Source organism: Sabethes cyaneus, chromosome 1, assembly GCF_943734655.1.
Source record: "Sabethes cyaneus chromosome 1, idSabCyanKW18_F2, whole genome shotgun sequence".
Taxonomy (NCBI): domain Eukaryota; kingdom Metazoa; phylum Arthropoda; class Insecta; order Diptera; family Culicidae; genus Sabethes; species Sabethes cyaneus.
In genome coordinates, this window is record NC_071353.1 from 128076672 (window position 1) to 128096877 (window position 20206).

The 20206-nt window shown below is 41.3% G+C and overlaps 1 protein-coding gene across 1 annotated transcript in view; it reads right to left on the minus strand.

Moving 5' to 3' along the window:
- Positions 1-20206, minus strand: part of LOC128732821 (neurogenic locus Notch protein) — a 164573-nt gene that overhangs the window by 15501 nt on the left and 128866 nt on the right. The window contains exons 6-7 of the mRNA XM_053826225.1: positions 9142-9654; positions 8886-9068 (exon numbers count right to left, since the gene is read on the minus strand). Of these exons, the coding sequence (XP_053682200.1) occupies positions 8886-9068; positions 9142-9654 (696 nt within the window). The remainder of the gene's footprint in view (positions 1-8885; positions 9069-9141; positions 9655-20206) is intronic.

The following is a 20206-nucleotide window of genomic DNA, read 5'->3' on the forward strand; positions in this document are numbered from 1 at the left end:
AAACGGCCACTTTTGTACTTCCCAATAGTTATATTCCTTACTTTGTTGCACCACAGGAAGCGGTTTTCTTACCAAAGCAACTGAGAAAGTTTTTTTCTCTAAATCAGAAACAGTTCTCTGCTCATTGTACGTTTGCATCATCTCAAAGGGCACATAGTCTATAGAACTCTGTACAATTCAGGAAGATTCATTCGAGTATTTCACGGACTTCGAAAGTCCGGTAATCTGCACACATGATTTAACATGTGTGAATAACTGAGTTCGTGTTAGTATAAGTTTTATCAACCGTTGTTGTACGCCGCCCCTAACCTGGAATACAGCTGCGTTCGAGCTGCGAAACGACGATCCAAATGTTCACCTTGCAAGAAATCCACGATAAATTGCGAGAATTCAACTTGCAGATTCACCGTTTGTTTATAGACTTCAAGGCAGCATACGATTCAGTTGTATTATAAAGTATATTGATATAGTTCGTGGTAGTTGCGCTGTACGATCGGAGAAACAGAGATTTTACTTTTATCACCATGCATTCGAATTTGTTCTCGTTCTCGGATAGCTTTCATTTCCGATGAAATAGCTTTCCGATCCGATTAAACTCACGATGATATCACAGTGTCGCCCGCGTAATTAAGTGCTATTACCTATACTGTTCTTTATACTGATGAATGACATGAAAGTCAGGTGTTCCAATATGGCTTGATGACATTTTTTAAGACAACACATCGTGTGCCGACATGAAACAGTAACTCATTTACCGAGATAGACGAAGCAGTTTACGATATCTGTAGCATGTGCTCGATTGGAATAATCGAATATCCGAGTTAGTCGGTGCTAAGAGACTTCGCGGACGTTTTAATGAAACATCTGACAGGTTACATTTATCTAGCTCCCCCTTCTACTAATAACAATTCCTTTCCCGAAATACTTGTGAAGATGCAGAGTATTCCCTGGTTTTTAGTAGCAACAAGTATAGGACTAACATTCCTTCACATCCCACCAGGACCCGCGTTCGGACGTGGCCGGCGTCGGTATTGCTCAGCATGCAGGGACATGGTAAGGTTGCACAATGAGGAATGAGCATGTTGTCCCAAGTAAGCTTTTTCCAACCATCATTTTGTAATTTTTGTCGGTCCTGGTCAATAACGGAGTAGCAGTACACGGGTGGTATCCTATGCTGTGGTTCGGTAGGAAAGCGTGGTAGCCCTTCGGGCGTTAAAACTGCGGTGCTGATAGATGGAGATACTTTTGAAGTGGTCGACGAATTTGTTTACCTTGGTACGTTAATGACATGTGACAACGAAGTGAGCCGTGAAGTAAGAAGGTGGATAGCGGCTACCAACAAGGCCTCCTACGGATTACGTAACCTGCTGAGGTTCTGCAGTTTGCAACTCCGTAGCAAATTCGCACTCTATAAGATGCTAATTCTTCCCATAGTACTCTACGGCCACGAAGCATAGACGTTGAAAGAGATCGACCGACGAGCTCTTGGTGTTTTGAGCAGATGACCCAGTGATGAATTCTTCTCTGCATATTAGAATAAGAAGTGTGGCGAAATATACCAAGTATACAAAGATGCGAATGTTGTGAAGTGCCTAAATAGGCCAGGCGCGGGTTGACCACCTAGCAAGGATGCCGGGTGAGAGACCAGCGAAAACAGTATTTAGCAAGGAACTGGACAGAGGCCGACGATTTCGAGGCAGACGATCTGAGGCTTATAAATTTTGCGGCATCCAGAGGCATGGCCATCTGTAGCACCTACTTCCTACGTCTGAATATTCGAAAACATACGTGGAATCATCCGAATGGAGACTCTAACTTCCAAATCGATCATGTCCTGATTGACGATCGACACGTTTCGTATATCGTTCATGTACGGTCTTTACGGGGACATAATATAGATTCTGACCTCTATCTCGTCGTGTTTAAGATTCCTACAAGGCTGAGGAACGCAGCGAAGGCTAGCACTGAAAGGACGGCTAGCGGTTGACGGCAGATGACGTGATAGCAGAATTCGCCAAAAAGTTTGATAAATGAATCGCAGAACTGCAGGAAGAAAGGGAAGAAGATATAAACGGGCTGTCTTTCACCCTTATTCTGCGAGGCGAGTGACGTGACTATTTCGGAGTCGCCGCGAATCAGGTGACAATTGTCTAGGTAACAATCTAGATGATTCGCTTTGTCACCTAGGTGAGTTGTCACTTAGGTGACTCGACTCGCTGTGGCGAGTCACGGCGAGTGACAATTGTCGTATTGAGTCACGTGACTCGCAGAATAAGAATGATTGAAACAACTGCGAGAGAGGTCGTAGGTATGACGCGTGGAAGACAGCGTAACAGCTGGTTTGATACCGAATGCTAGTGTGAGATGAGAAGAACCAGGCCAGGAGTCGCATGCTCACTCACGTCAGAACAGAGAAAAGTTTAGAGACGCTGGAGCGGCGGAAAAAAGAACTCACAATAGCGTGAGTACGAGGATCGTTTGCTCACCGGCGGCGTAGAGGAGCGAATCGCCAGCAAAGACACACTGAGGTTTTACGAAACAGTAAGGAGCAAGAATTTTGCTATGCTTGGCAAACTGCTTACTGGTACAATGGCGACCAGGTGGAAGGAGCACTTCCAGACGCTGGAGAGGTAAACACGGAGAATAGAAAGACAGACAAGCAGTGGAGCAACCAACACAGGAGGAAGGATAAAGAGTCAATTAGCGAGCTTAAAAACGACAAGTCTGCTAAGAAGGACGGTATCCCGACTGAACTTCTAAAAATCGGCGGAGTGGTTGACAACTGTCGAGGAATAACATGGCTAAATTCCATCGATAAGGTACAGACTGAGACCGTTAGCGGAGTTCTTCTTCGGCGAGTATTAAACTGGGTCTCGTAAAGAGCGCTCCGCGACGGATCAAATGCTTACCAGGCGGGCTCATTACCTGTTTGTGAGCTTTAAGGCGGTGTACGATTCAGTTCACTGAAGTGAACTGTTGCAGATACTGCTAGAACCTGGTTTTCTGACGAAATCATCAGAAACCATCATGCATCAGAACGATGGGTGACCTCAGCTGCTTTCGTGAAGATAGATGGACTAAGGCAATGGGATGCACCCTCTAATCTGCTGTTCAACATTGATTTGGAAAGTGCATACGAAAAGCAAACGTGGTAAAGAACAGGACTAGTATCACAAAACGAAGCACATGGTTGTTAGGGAACGTGAAGTCTAAATGGTGGAGCTGGATGGGGAACGACATAGGTAGTGGGGAATCCATATATTTTGTTGCGCTCGTGACATTTATTTATTTTGTTAATTCATCTGATCATGTAGAGCATTATACTACATGAATACTAATTGCTATAAAAGATTGTAATTTTTGCACAAACGTGTGCGGTGGCTATCCAAATTCTAATAATTCTTCAACTCTCGAAGACATCCTGACGCAGGCAGTTACAGGCCGTTACTACCGAAAGCAGTACAATGAAATGGTGTTTGCAGTAAACCGGTCGACCTCAAATTACGTTGTGAAGCTCGAAAATCGATGAGCGATAAATGTTGTGGAGAATCGATTTCACCATTCATAACTTTAGTTACAATCACGACCTGCTGGGTTTTACGTCGGTACTCCAGAGATTCGAGGTGAATAGGCAGTAACGAACGATCCATATACGGTAGAAGATCCACAGGATTACGCCACGGTTGAAGTCGCAAAGCTATTCGGATGAATCTTTTCTGTACTCTTTCGATGCGCAAGTTCCACCTCAGTTGCTGTCCATATTAAGCTACAGTTCTCCAGCAGCGGACGAATAAAGGCGCAATATAACGATTTAAAGGCAGTATGAATCCTTGAAGTCCCGTCCGATTTTTAAAATTAATCCGTGTTGACGCGGATTGCTTTAGAAATAATTGATTCGCGATGTGAGTTTAACGTGAGCTTAGTGTCAAGTAAAATGCCAAGGTCAGTAACTTGGTCGACTTTGCGCAAATCAAGTCCATCAATCCGATAACTAAAAAGAATCGGGTTTTTTGGGCGGTAAAAGCTCATCACCTCACATTTTGCAACACTTATAGCACAGACAAACTTTTAGTGAACCAGTTTTGTTTACAGCAAACAGTAAAAACATCAAGTAAAGCTTGTAGGCGGCGACAATCATCAATTTTTTCTCTTGCCAGAAACAAATTCAGATCATCAGCATATAAAAGCCTGCAACCAACCCCCAATAGGAAGGTGACGTCATTGAAAAACAGCGAAAAAAAGCAGCGGCCCTATATTACTACCTTGCGGAACTCCAGAGATGTTCATGAATTGTGAAGAAATACAGGAACCAAATTTCACACGCGGTATTCTGCCGTGCAAATACGAGCTTAATCATTGTATCGTCTGCTGAGATGCACCGAATCGGGAAAGTTTGCGGAATAATATTGCATGGTCAATTCGATCAAACGCTGCTTTCAGGTCCGTGTAAATTACGTAGACTTGCTTCTTGTTCTCCATTTGCGAAATGCAAGATGAAGTAAATTCCATCAAGTTCGTGCATACGGATCAAGCAATTTTGACGCAGCCGTGGTAATTCCACGATAGTTCCTTGCGTTTTGACGGTCGCAATTGACATGTGACAACGATGCAAGCTACGAAGTAAAGTTATGATTGGCAGACGCGAATCGTGCTTTTTACAGATTACGTAACCAGCTGAAGTTCCATAGTTTGCAAAGTCTCATAAAGCTGGCGTTATGTAGAACACTAATTCTCTCGATGGCCCTTTTCGGACATGAATCATGAACGCGGAAGAAAGCTGATCAAGAGTGCTTGGAGTTTTTGAGCGTGAAATTTTAAAGGAAATGGAGTGTGGCGCAGACGCATGAACCACGTGCTGAATCAAGTATACTGATATGCTGATATAGCAAAGGCAATACAATGTGGCAGGCTGCGGTGGATTGGGCACGTAGCCAGAATGTCCAGTGAAAGAGTAACCAAAACTATTTTCAGCAGAGGATCGGGAAAAGGTCGTAGACGTCGGGCAGACCTCGCGCCCGGTATGAGTTTTATGTATGGATAGTACGAGAAGTGTTTCTGGGTTATTAGTTTCTCTCAGTGTCTCAGCTCAGTGGAGGAGTGAATCAGCGAATTTCTTGGGAATGGGTTGTATTTCTGTGTTGTCGGTTGTGTTCAGTAGCGTAGTTAAGGAGGGGGCAGGTAAGTGGAAATTCACATGTCAGTGTTTTCGAATACCTACGGTAAATGTTTCTGCATGGTCAATTTAGTTCAATTCCAGTTGCGACAGTTCCAGAAAAGTTATTGATTGCGTTTTTAATCTGATCGCTAGTCAATAACTTTAGGAAATACCAACTAGCTGCCGCTGGCTTACAAGAGGTTCAATAGACTCAGATTTTAAATTTAAAAATTAGTTATTTATAGTGCGAGTGGTCGTTCAGTAGTGTAATACCGGTGAGTCATGGAACTTAAGGCAAAAGTTGGGATCGATTCCGCTTATAATTGGCTTCCATTCAAACTTGCTTCAACCTGTGGATCCCCTAGTTTGGTGAAAGGAAACAAACCACGAACCTAATAAGTATTGTTCCAATGACCCTGCCTTATCTTATTTGCCGCCCTTTCCCCTTCACGTCTTGCTCAAATCTAAGGACACTATAAAATATCTTTGATTTCATTATTTTCTTTTACCATTTCCTCCGTCTATTGAAAAGACTATTGTTATAAAAAATAAATATATCTTATTAAATTAAAAAGAACTTCACCGATACGCGTATTTCGGTTACTCGTTGTAACCATCCTCAGTGCGGCAAATTACGGACTGAATATAATTTTGTTACTATTTTCTATTATTTTGCTTAGTGAGTTTATATTTCTTTTTTTATTACCAAGAAATTATGGCAAAAAATTCGTTTAATATTTATGATTCCAATTGTTTCCATGCTTTCTATATCAATTTACTGTGGCCCTATCTGATATTTATGCCTTCTCAGATCTCAAAAAGAACTCCGGGTAAAGTGATTTGGCTTTGATGGAGCAATCGAATTACTTGCTCAATTTAAAAATTTATGCCATATGACCTTTCCATCGGAAAAATCTCAACCACAGGCAGTGCCTGCCTGTTGGTTGGACCTTGGACGTTTCGTCCAAATTATGATCCACATAATATGTTTGTCTTCGCAAACAAAATGTTCATACCATTTCATTGTGCTTAACTTTGCAGAAGCTGGTCCTGGCTGGCACGCCCACGCTCATTCTTCCGTCGACCCGTCGGGTAGGCAGAATTGCGGCGGTTTGACCTCCCAACAACGGGAGGAGAAAAGGCTCCACCACAACCACCAACACGCAAAAGATTAACGATTACACGAGCGCACTTCTAGTGTCATGCTGCGGCCGGGCAGACGGACGATACCACAATTCGTCGCGTTTGCAGATTTATTTAAATTCCGCCACTCGCTCGGTCGGCACACCATGCCATGATCTCGTGCAGCGAGACACACACAAAAAAAGACAAAAAACTAAAAACACGAATCTTAAATTAAATTAATAAGCAATATTTGGCTGTGCTGGTTCGGCGCAGCGCAGCACTGGAGGACCTGGTCCGTTATTGCTATGCAGTTTTGACTGTACTGCTTCTTTCCCATCTGGCTTGGACGTGACACGGCAGAAGTGGAGTAGGGAAAGGGATCGCTAGCGATCTCCACGTCCTCCATGGGGTTGATCTGTCATGTAGTGAAATAAATCGAAATACAACGCAAAGAATTGGGTTTTTGGCCATCACTTCGTGTGCTGCAGCACACGAAACGAGGTGAGGAGATGGCGTAATCCCAATATCACGCGCTGTAGTTCGCGTTCCGTTCGATCTCTGCGCAATCTGATACCGGCCGCCGTAGGCCGTAGGCGTACGTAATGGGTCGCTTTAGCGTGGTGCATCCTCCTGGCCACGGAGAGACCAGCAGATTGATTCAATTAGTGGGTCATAGGTGGCTAATTGCGCGATCACACCCACTCGACCGCAAATAAGAGACCGATGATTTGTGATCTGCGCCTGCGGCGCAACGCAAACCAACCAGGATTACTTTTTGTTTGCTGCAATCATCAACAAAACAAGCTGAAGAGAAATTGACTACAAGATGGCGCTCTTCACGAGCGCCGTTGAAAGGTTATGCAAGATTGGCAGTTAATCCTGAATTTAATGAAAATTATTTCCTGCAAACGTACGATTATGTTTACATTGTTCGTACTTTTTCGACGAAAGAAATCATAATTGAAAACAATGGTGCTCTTTCTTCGGTAATTCGGGTCATTTATGTCCGCCCAAGGTACCGCAATCCGATCGGATGCTGGTTGAAATGCTTCGTCATTCTAATTAAGGCTTCGGAATGTCACGAGACGGAGAGTTTCACTGGGGCTACTGCGAAAAGTGCTCATGAAACAGCAGCGTGAGAAGCAGCAACAGTACTGGCCAATTCCTGCTTCCACCTGGAATGGATGGCTTCTTCGTGTATGTGGCCGAACACTACCTAGCACCACGTATTCCACGGACACAGATCAACGAGCGGGCGCAAATGATGTATTTCATAATGAACCCACATATTATCAGATCACGTTGCTCGCCCGAGCGCGATCGAGCTCCACTGGCTAACGGTGTGTGGGGCGGCCAATGGATGGTCACACAGCAATCCGATTCCGTACCCCAGAGACAGTAAGAAACTAACCGAAAAAAAGAAGCGATGACTAAGATGTTTCTTGTAATTTTATCATCTTCCTAGTTCTTCCCATCCACAACCCCGTCGGTAAAGCTCCGAGGGGCAAGAGGGACTTACAATTTAAGCTAGCTAGCTTCTGCAAGATTGTGCCTACACAAAAGCACACCGGACTCATCTCGAGCATAAAGCATTAAATGAGCATGAGATGAGATGAGATGTTGCTACACTGGTTCAGCGCAATATACCTACAGAAAGAAGGCTTGGGACATAATCTAGAAAGAAAATCAAGTGGAAATATTTATGTTCTTTTCTCCGCTCCGTGCCCTGCCATGGATGGATGCCACGCGAAGTAATGCGATCCGATGTTCCGTGGAAGAGAAGCTGTATGCGAACGATGGCGATGGCGATCGTCTTCAAATTAATGCAACAGCAAAAAAAAACTGCAGAAGCAACGTAAGCAGAAAAAAAACGCTGAGCTTAGAGATAAATAAATCCCAACAATTTGCGGTGGGATGTCGTTTAGAGAAGAATGCTTACACTCCTTCGCCTTTGCCGTGTTTGACATTGGTTTATGTGGCCTGTCACAATTGCAACTGCGAACGAATGAAGCAAGTGGGAATCGAGCACCGCTGGTTGGCTGGCCGGGATCGATGACATGCAGCCAATGATGTTCGATTGATTAATACTAATTATGCTGAACACGTTCGGCCCACAGCTACCACATTCCGGACAAGCCCATGGGTAGGCGGGGAAAGTAGTCCGTCCGCAATAACGTGGCGATCTCATAACGTGCCAGTCCGTGTGAGGATGTCAATGAGTGCTCCTCTTTCGTAGTTAGTGTACATTCATACAAATCTAATTTTGAAAGCGAGAAACTTAGAAGTTGGCAAGTTTAGTTCTAGTAAGACAAAGGTAACTGAACCGCCTTTAAATCCGGCACACGCGGTTGTAACCCATTCTCCGTTCTTCGCGCCGTCGTGTGGGCATGGGCACATATATGAATACGTAAAAACAAGAAACAATCAGTTTATGATTTACCGGTTTGACCTTTCAAGATGAATGTATCTCTTCCAGCTTACCTACCCTTCGTTTTGTGTGTTATTTTTTTATTATTTTTCATTTTGGGCTGACTGATTTACTACACTAGAGTCTAGAGGTGAGCACCGCTACAATAATAAAAACAAGAAAAGTGCTGCTACTTACCGGGCATACAAACGCAGCGAAAAGTTCCCGGGTCGTCCAGGCAGCTGCCCTCGTTCTGGCACGGATGGGATTCGCACTCGTTCACGTTGGTTTCGCAGCGTGGTCCGGTGAAACCCTGGGTACAATTGCATGCAAACGAGCCGGGTGTGTTGACACAAATGCCGTTATGTTCGCATGGAGAACCTGTAGGGTTTTGTGTAGGATATGATGGATTAATTTTTCGGTTAGAATAAGCATTCGAATCAGAGAGCCTCACCTTGGTCGCACTCGTCGATGTCTTCCGAGCAATCGATACCCTTGTAACCCATCGCGCAGGAACAGGTAAACGATCCGTTAATCGGGCTTGTATCGCAGATTGCATCCGCATGGCAAGGATTCGAAGTACAAGCGTCATCCAAATGACACAGCAATCCAGTTTTTCCCGGCGTACACCGACAGTAGAAGCTGCCAACTCCGTCGATACAGGTTGCCCCATTAAAACAGGCGGCATCTACGCAATCATCTATGTTATTACTACAATCAGGACCGTTCCAACCGTTGACGCAAATGCAATTATATCCACCGTGGGTATTAGTACAGGTGGCACCGTTCTTGCAGATCGTGGGCTGCTGAACGCACTCGTCCACGTCCGTTTCGCAATATTCACCGGTAAAGCTCGGCGGACACTTACAGTGATAGGCATTGACCCCGTCCATGCAGGTGCCACCGTTTTGACACATATTACCGGGGCAGTCGTCGATGTTTTCCTCGCAATTTTTACCTTGGAAGCCTGTGAAAGTGCAGAACAAGAGAAAACAGAGAAAACCGTAAATAAAACGGGTCATTTAAATGCAGTCGCTGCGCACCTGTTGCTATCAGTGACCGGATAATCATGTAACGGAAAGAAAACATAAAGGACACCGTTTTAGGTGTCTGTTTTATGGGAATGTATCGTTTGACATTATTTCGATTGACCTCAATTAACCCAAAAGTTGAAAGAATGTGACAACAATAAGCTAACCCTTCCCTGCCCTAGAAATCACATTTGATAAGGATGGTCTCCTACTCCAGTCAAGCACATTGCGATGCAGTCTGGATTTCATTGCCCGAAGGTCTTTTCCCGGTCTGGTATGTGCCACGCACCAATACACTGGAGGGACGAGCATAAAACCGATTATGTCGTCGTGGACTTCGTCGTTGTCTTGTGGTTTTTGCGTTGCTCGTTTATTTCGGAACCACACAACTCAAACCCCTTCGCTACTTTTCACCAACAACAACAACAACAACAACAACAGTTTGCAGTGACGGTTCGGAGAACCGTGTATACGAATATGTATGCGCTATGCTCTTGTACACTTTCCCACGGTTTCATATCTGTTTATAGAGGAAGTCTCCGGTCTCCGTGTTCTCTTTCTCCCGCTGCGGTACGATCACCATATGCGACAACACAACAGGTCGTCGCTCTCTTTCTCTCTGCTCGATCGCCGGCCAGCATATTATTGCTGGCGCGACGATTTGTGGTGGCATGCCACGCCAAAAGCGGACTCTAATTTTGGTTGCATTGCATCTCACCACCACCGCGATGTGGTGCTCTCTTTGGTTTACTCGATAGGTTCGTCGTCGTCGTTGGTCGGTCACACGATGGAACCATGAAAGCCTTCCGTCAGAGTCTCGCTCGTTCGACAACAACTCAGCTAAAAGCATTGGGCATGCACGACACGCACCACCACGAAGTCGATCGTGGCTATGCTCTGGAGTCCGGACTGAAAGCGGTGCCCAGTGAAGATCATTGAGCGAACTTCGCATTGCAGGGCAGCATACAAATACACAAATACACAGCTGACAGAGGTATGCTTCTAGCTTGCCCAGAAAGGGAAGAGCGAAAGACTAACGGCGTGGTGTTGGTGTTGAAGCAATGTTCGACTAACTCTCTGCGGTGGCGATCGTTTCAGCTGCACGCACGTGTGCGTTTATCACGTGAGCGTGGAAAGGGTGACTTATTTTGGGTGCAGTTCTGGAGCAAATTTTCTATTTGTGGCTTAAATTTGGTAATCGTCAACGTATTTTTAAAACATAAATGGATCTTTTGTCGACAACCAGGAAACCCGCTTCGGGAGGAAATCGAAAGCTGAGAAGTCGCAGAGACAAAAAAAATAGTGGCCAGCGCTACCAAACGGAATCCTAACCTGTCAGACAGTAAAACAAACAAGCTAGGAGTGTCATCCCCAACCGTTGCATTTAACTAAAACCCGCGTCGAACAATTGATTTACAAGAAGGTAGTGACTCCAAATCGCGATGGTCAAAACACGATGCTGACGAAGTTCGATTGTGTGGTGATGGGCGACGAATCTACGTTAAGATAGACTTCAAACAGCTTCCTGGACAGGAGTTTCACATGGCAATTGGAAGTGGAAAGATGGCCGACATTTTCAAGAATATAAAACTGCCGACGAGCGGTTAGAAGTATGTTTTTGACGGCTACTTGTATCTGAGGTTTCTGGTGAGTCGTCAATCAGGTGGTCGCCTTTTCGGAAGCCAAACTATTATTTCGTGCTGTTTTGGCCGGATTTGACATCCTGCCATTACGGAATAATGGTCATGGAGTGATATGCTGCTAACAACGAGCAGTGTCTAAGGACAAGAACTTTTCCAATACGCTAGAGCTGCGCCCATTCGAGAAATATTGGTCTACCGTCAGTGGGAACATAAAGGAAACCCGAAAAACTGTTAAAAGCGCTCTGTGAGAAACAGTTTAAAACATTGGCGTTCTGCGGTGAACAGAATAGACGAGGCAGCTACAGCATCTGATGGCAGAAGTTAAACAAAGGGCCTGTCAATTTGAATTCAGTCAACTGAAAGCTAAACTGAATATTTTTTCTGTATTTTATACTAGTTCGATTTCGAAACAGACTGATTTTTTAGAAAATTTAATCAACTTACAATCATGTCTAATCTAATAAATTTCGATCGAACCGTAAAATGGGGTAATACTGAGGGTAACAAGAGAATTTTTCGAACATTCAATACTGTAAACTGAAAAACAACCACGCATCTGTTTATTCTTTGGATAAGATAGACGCATCTAGTTTAACAGTAAGAATGCATCGACTTGTATCAAAAATCATCCATTATGCGTTCTTTCCTCCTCTTCTGCATTCAGTGACCGCATACCATTAGGAGATGTTTTGACTTGGAGCAACTGTTGCAGTCAACAGAATCGCATGTAGTTTCTTTACCATCTGGCTGCGAAGTCTGTCCAATGAAAACAGAAGGTAATGTTTCGAAAACAGAATGTGGCACCTAGACTTTTCTTTTAGATGCCAGATACCAATGTTTACCATAGCTCCAAGATGATAATTTATGCTTCAAAGTATGTTTCACAATTACTTCATAGGGCTTTTAGTATTATAAAAGACAAATAGCGGTCAAGGATGGGTCTTTAAGATCGATTAAGAAAGTAAATGGATAACTTTTGAGGGTTTGACAAATTCTAGATTGTAAATGTTTTGAATTGAGATAAGTGACTAAACATAGGGAGAAAAAATCTTGTATTGACCCAATTTCTATCTATTTGAAGATTTTCAAAAAAGTTCCTAAATTTAAGCTAGTGGTTAAACTGCACAGTCCGATTTGGTCCTACTGTCGTATCAATGTATTTTGTTTCTGTTCATAGCATGATAGTTTAATTTTGTGTATACAGTCAGTCCACAATCATTGGTCATAGACAATTGTGGGTCATTTCAGCTTTAGCTGCTAATTTCCGTTTAAATATTACCTAATAATTGGTCAAATTATTAGTTCTACGTATGAGTAACAATTTTGTCAATCAATTAGTATAACATTCATGCATTAATCGGCAGTTAAAGTTAAAATGGCCCACAGTTGTGTGTGACCCATGATTGTGGACTGACTGTATTTGCATTTTTTTATTTAAAAACGTGAAATTATGGTTGAAAAACAAAGCCTAGGTGCTATCAAAACTCTGTTTTTTATACGACTTCACAGCCAGCTTTTAGAGAACAGGGCAATTGGGTGACTAGTGCCACGATCCTACTGACTCTAACAGCCTCTCCCAGCTGAGATTCGAACATACGACGATTAACTTGTTAGACAAGCACCGTACTTCAAGGCCATCTGGGAGGCAAATTTAAAAAACCAGTAAAGCAAAAGAACCGGCACCCACTGTAGGAACAAAGAAAATGACTAAGCGAGTGAGAGATATCAAAATATCAATATTTTAAAAAGAATTTGGAACTTCGAGCAGTCAAAACTCAAAAAGTACGTGGTTTGACACCAAAGCAAAAATAAATTAAAAAGATTCCATCTGATAGAGTGGCATGCTGCTTGCAAACTTTTATTTTCTGACGAAAACCTGTTTTTGCTGCAAGGCTCCCACAACCAGGGATATGTTCGCTCATATGCAGCGAAGTTGTGTCCAGTTCAAAGATTGCAAAGAATGGTTTGCCGGCTTCAGCGGAATTTAAATCATTGGATTCCTTTGGAGATGGAGTTATATGCTTAGTAATATTGGCAGTACCAAAGCGATGAGTTTAGATTTATTTACAGCGCGATTGGAAGAGATATCGTGCGTGCTACGATGCGTTCACCAAACTGTTGTGTCTAATAATCCAAACTAAAGCTAAACGATTGAAATCGAACTAGTCTGTTGTAAACACAAGTATATAAACTACAGTTAAAGAATAATTTCTCCACCAGGGTTACAGTCAGCCCACAATCATGGGTCACACACAATTATGGGTCATTTTAGCTATTTCTGCCAATTAATGCGGGAATATTATACTAATTGATTGATAAAATTGTTACTTATAAGTAGCACTAACAATTTGATCAATCATTAGCTGATATTTAAACGGAAATTAGCAGCTAAAGCTAAAATGACCCATAATTGTGTGTGACCCATTATTGTGGACTGACTGTAGTTCTGCTTCACTTCTGTTCAGTGACTTTAAAACAAAACATGCGTTGATTTTTTTCTGTCATGTTTTCGTAAAATTGTGTTTCAAATATTTTGAACATTTTTATTTTGGCAACTTGGAATTTCTGGCCCGAGAGAAATTGCGGAGTTCTAAAATTTCAAACTTTTTTTAGACCCATAAAAATTTTACCAAAAAAATTTTCCTACGTAGTTTTTTAGAATGGACATTATCACTGCGACCAGCATTCTGATCTATTTAGATGCCTTCGCTTTTGTATGGCTACTGAGCAACCGAACTACTAATTTTATCCGTGCTTGAGTGTCAATGTTTTCCATCCTTTTTCTTGATGTTATCACTATTGTACGAAACTGATCTCGCTCTTAGAGTCAGTGAATGCGGAAATTAGTTATAATTTAGTCTTGGACAAGAGCCTTCATCATTATGTTCTTCGAGTCTTTACAATTTTTATAACTATCAGCACAAAGTTAAGGGGACACAGGACGGTGATTGAAGTCAGACCAAGCCAGTTCAACTGAAACTAAAGCTTCATCACTTCATCATTGAGTAATGATATGTAATTCTCCCAGTAAACCATTTGGTTTGTATATCTCGATTGCAACTGAGATATACGAAATCATATCTGAAGAAAAAAGTTATATTTCACGCCATATAAGAACATATATGTACCAAAGTGGAGGCAATATACCTACGAAAATTCTGATAGTTATTTGTGATTCTATCTTGCATTTTATGCAGCGGTTTTTATAACACGCAACTTAATACTCCTGAATATATCATTAAGATATATCTTAATATTGCAATCATTTATACTGCTTTATAAATTACAGTCATGAGTTATATATGAGGAAACGCACGACTGCAAAACAACTTAATGTTCACTTTGTTTTGACATACTCTAATCATTATACAATTTCAATGTAAAATTGACATGAATGTGAACTTTCTATTACGATCTTGTGTTATCTGGGCTAATTCTAAACATAGGGTACGGAGGGTATTTTCAGTCTAATAAACGATTGCTTCTATTTCTTCGGCCTAGGCCTAGTTCTAGTAGAAGAACCAGTGGTTTTGACGTTCTTTTACCCAAAACAACAGATTACTTTATTATGAGGAAGTAAATGTGTTTTTTGTGAAGAACGGACATTAGAAGAACTGGGATAAATTATATGCAAACTTTGAATCCCACCTGTCGATTATTTTTCACAGTTTGCATATCATTTTTTACAGTTCTTCTAATATTCGTTCTTCACAAAAAACACATTTACTCTCTCATAAGAAATTATGTATTTTCTTTCTTACTTGCATTCTTCAAAAAATAGTTATAACATATTGAAGTTGAATATCAGCAAAGTATTAATTTAGCGAAAACGAAATTACCCTCCTGTATCCTACTTATAATCACTTTTCATTACAGGACAAATTAACCAACTATCTTTCCTGTTTAGCCAACCCAGGGAAAAGAATATTGACTTTGTGCTGAAACGCGTTGAAAAAAATGTTTAAGCATCAATTTTGAACATGCTTGATACCCTTGGTATCTCAAATTTATTCGAAACGCTGCACGTAACGGTAACCTACGACACATTTATAATTACAAGTGTAACAGCTATGTCAAAAAAAATCGATAAAATATCATTATGAATCAGAATGGCATCCCGGAAAAAAATAACCATAACACGAAGATAAAAATTATTATAACAGTAGGATACAAAATACAGTTAAAAAAATACATACAATCTATCGTCAGAAAAGATAACCAAACCATCAAACTTATTGTTGTCCGCCATAACTTTCATGGTTTTCAGAGATTCTACCATAAAAATGACGGGTTGTTAATTATCTTAACAATAATAAAACCTAGTTTTTCGCGAACAAAAATTTTCATTTACAGTAAAAGTTATTGTCCCTTTATGGTAATTCTTTTAGGCGAAAAAACAAAATATAATTAAAAAAGGCAGCAAATTTATGATGAAATAGGGCCAGTTCTATAGCATAAAACAAGAAACAAAAATATGAATTTAAATTTAAATTTGAGGCACTTTTACAATAAATTTACCATAAGTTTCAATGTTCACCATAAAAACTGCTGTTAATGCATTGTTTCTACTACAAAATTTAATGTAAATTTTTTTTCGGGAAATGAGTCAGACTAAATAAATTTCAAATTATAAATTTCATTGGTTCAATTTGTTGCCGCCTCCTCCCGTTTGCATCTGAATACGCACCTGTGTCTCGACCGAAATTTCAGAGAAGATTGTTTACCCGCAGAGGGCGGATACACATAAAGCGCATACTGGCAGACTCGAACTAGAATTGGTGTGCAGCTTTTGTTTGCTTCTGTGCCTGATATGTTGAGCCAAAGGGAGATTATAAAAAAAAGATACAACCCATAATGTTGCGTTTGGATTGCCCAAAACAAAGATGCTGAAATCTATACAAGATGATGCTGCTTTGCAAATAATAATTCATCATTGTGCGAGCGGGTTGAATCACCGCTCGCTCGCAAGAGGCGCTGCTGCTACTGCTCGTTGGATTGCTGGAGTCGTCTCGTCCGTCAGCTTTATGATGAGTGCTACTCTATTATTTCGCTCGTTTCGGACGATAACTGTTTCGGCTGGCAGGCAGTCAATAAAAACGCGCCGACAACTTCAATGAAGACGTGGTTCCCGCGCGCGATTCGTGTACTAATTAACATGCAATCCCCAACATGTGGTAATTTCAGTTTATATGAGCTTGCCGCAATTCTGTCGCTAACCAGATTTACTATCTACCACAGTTGGTTAGATTCAAAAAACGCGATTCGGGGCAATTTGGATGGCACTTTTGATTGAACAATTCAGCTGTGAAGTTTCTATTTCATTCATTGTGTAGTGTAGCAAAAAATGAGATTTCTAATCGTAAAATGATTTCCTCTGCGATCGTGCCTGCCGCTTTGAAGTTTTTGACTGGCAACTCATTTAAACTCGTGTGTTTTTTTGTATTTTTGTTGCTTGTTTAATTCCTGTTTTGGGCAATATATTGCATACCCCCTAACGATGCTGAAAGTAAAACTCATAATTGATATAATTACTCCCGAAAAAATACACGGCATCCACAGCAGCAGCCAGCGGAAATTTGAGGGTCTTAAAGCTCGAGCGGATGCTCTGAACTCTTGAACCGAGTATGCCCAGCTGAGAGTGTTGGTACATAGCACCGATTATCTCCACGGAATCCGGACAGACAGCTCAAAATTCCCGAAGGATCGTGATCCGATCCTACCAACCTATATGTACATCGGTTGAGGAAGCAATGCATGCGGAGAACAGGAAAAGATGCAAAAATCAATCCATTCATTCATCGGTTGGTTTCCCACAGAAAAGATTTTAGAATGTTTCTTCATTCTTGTGGACGTGCCAGCGAAAAAAGGTCTAGCAGTTTTATGAATGAAGTCAATAAAATTGGACTGCGTTTGAATATTGAAAGTAAAGTTTTGGTTCGCTTTTAAAATCTACACAATCTGCTGTCTCTGTACAGAGACAGATATTGGAGCCTTTATTGATAAATTTTATTACTGGTTCATAAAACTATAAACTTCTGATTGCATTTGTTTAGACTGTTAAGTGGAGACTCGAAGTCAAGCATTGGTTCATTCCTGACAGGTTTCTTACTGAAGTGAGCGTTGATAGTTGACAGGATCAAATTTCCTTCACATTGACCCCGTTGTATCGAATCCAATTTCGCGAGCTTAATTTATCTTTTCCCACTGTCGGTCGGACAGTGTGCTGTTCGATAGCGATTGTAATCGTACTTGTTTTATTATCACGCAACCGGTCGGACTCGATCCATCGGTTCGCATAAAGTATGTCTCGCGGTGCAATTATTCAAGAGAACAAGTCGTTACCGTAATTTATGTACCCAGAATGCCGAGCAGTGGCCCATATGGAACGAACTTGCGGTGACAGCGCAGCTTTCGGTTGAACACAGGTCATTAACATATGTGCAGAATTGTCCAAAAAAATAAAATAAAAACTGTGCTGATATTGCGCAAGAAACCAAAACCGGCAGGGGATCATGGGGTGAGGTTGACCTCCGCTGAATTTACTGCGCTAAATTCTCTCGATCTAATTCGATTCATTATAGGTTTAGCAGAGGAAAACAATTTTCGATTGTGATCCCGTCTGTGAAATCCCAAAAAAAACCGCAACCAGCTCCTGTTTGTTCTCATAAGGTCAACAGCACAGACGAAGTAAACAGCATAAACCGACCAACCGACCGACCGGTCTCCCTCTGGACTATGGACGATACTTTTACGGTTGTTCGAATGTGCGAATACGTAAACTAGTAGGAACGAGCAACAAATAGGTATGCCGGAGAGTAGAGCCCCCCAAAACAAGTGGCCCGAAAGGAACACGCCCGAAAATTACTTTTGAATCTTAATAAAATTAAAATAACTGCAACCGTACTTATCTTTATGGTTTTTCTTTCGTGCGTTCATCGCGCTCTGAAAGACCCCCCTCACCCGGCAACCCGCCAGTTTGTATTCTCCTGAGTCCTGAGTCTGCACCGCGAAACATCAGCCGAAAAGCAGATCGGAGCAGTACGTTAAGTACGTGCAAAATGATCTGCCAGTTAGCCTGAAATTGCGCGCGCTAAAAGTAAGACGAGATTAAATTCCACGCCGCTTGTTCGCTACTATACGCGGCTTTTGATCCGGCGGAAAAAGCATGAGAAATTTTCGGACGGTTGTCATCTTTTTCCATCGCGCAAAATGCCGGAGCGAAACCGGTTGATTCGCGGTGTGATTGTGTTGTTATTTTTTTCCGCCGCTGCTGCTGCTGATCGTTTCGCAGATCGCAGTTGTAATATGGGCCGCCGAATCGGTGCGCTGATCGATTGACGAGTGTAAAGGACATACGAACACGAAGTCAGTGGTAAGTGGAGCCGTCGTAAGAGGTCAAATCGAGTGTCGATTGCTGTAATGAATTCATTTCGAATTGGTTGGAAATTACGGTACATATGTTATATCAAAGTTATCTGTTTCTGGGCAATTGCTTTTACTGGAACGATAACGTATTGAAGAATATTATACATATCTGGGAAACAGAATATGCAAATTACGAGTAATTTATTTTACAGGCTTGCAAAGTTCGGGAACATTGCCAAAGATTGAAATGATATAGTAGGTTCAAGTTGGTACGAATAAAATTTAAACTTATAGTATGTCATTATAATAATAAATAAATTTCGTGATTGTCATTTCTACTCCGGGAACCCACGTTTATTCACGTAATTGTGTCATATCACGCAATATTTAATTACGCTACGTGAAATGAATATTACTAACAATTTAGCATTAAACATATTTTTGACAAAATTATGGACGCAAAGTTTGTGCAGCGAACTTAAAAAGCAAGAAGTTTGCTTCGACTCATATAACCAATTTGCTTCTGTTATATACCTATTAGTGCAAAATACGCTTTCTATACAGTAATGCCAGATCGACGGATAGAACTTTAAAATCCTTTACTACTGTCAAGTGAGTATAGTTGTTCTTTATAACCAAGTAGCTGGTAGTCTTGTTCTATTTGCTCTACTCTTTTACGCGATAATCGAAAACTTTTAAACTTTTAAGCCCTCAGAAAACACAACAATAAGGTGACGAAAAGAAGTCTAAAAGACGAAGAAAAGACAGCGACGAAGAAAAGACAGCGACGAAGGTAGAGACGAGAAAAATGCGATGAAAAAACGAAAAGCTGATGAGAAGATGTCGAAAATATGATGAAAACACACGAAATATGATGGGAACAACTTGAAAATACGATGCAAAGACGTTAAAACAGCAACGAAGGAACAAAACACGACAAAAAATAGGTTGAAAAGCGTCAAAAGGTCGTAGAAACATGACGATAACAGAACGAAGTACGAACAGAAACTATAGTAAAAAGGTAATAGACTGGATAACTTAATGACGAAAAATAGATAAAAATAAGTGACGAAGAGACACACACACAAGTAAGAAAACAAACACGAAACGACATCAAAGTCGATGAAAAGACGGCAAAAAACGAAGAAAAAAACGACTAAATAACGACGAAAAGACGCCAAAACAGCAACAAAAAAGTCGACCAAAACGGCACAAAGCAAGAACAAAAATACGATAGAGAAATGACAAAAAGACGACGAATACGAAAAAAAGACAACAAAAAGATGACAAAAAGACGACGAAAAGTCAACAATAAGATGATGAAAAGATGCCCAAATAGCGTTAAAACACAAGACTACATACGACAAATAAAACAAAAAAAAAAAAAACACAACAAAAAGGCGTTTAAAAGTGTCAAAAAGGCATCAAAGCAAAAAAGATGATAAAAATGGCAAAATCCGACGAAAAAGCTACAAATAAT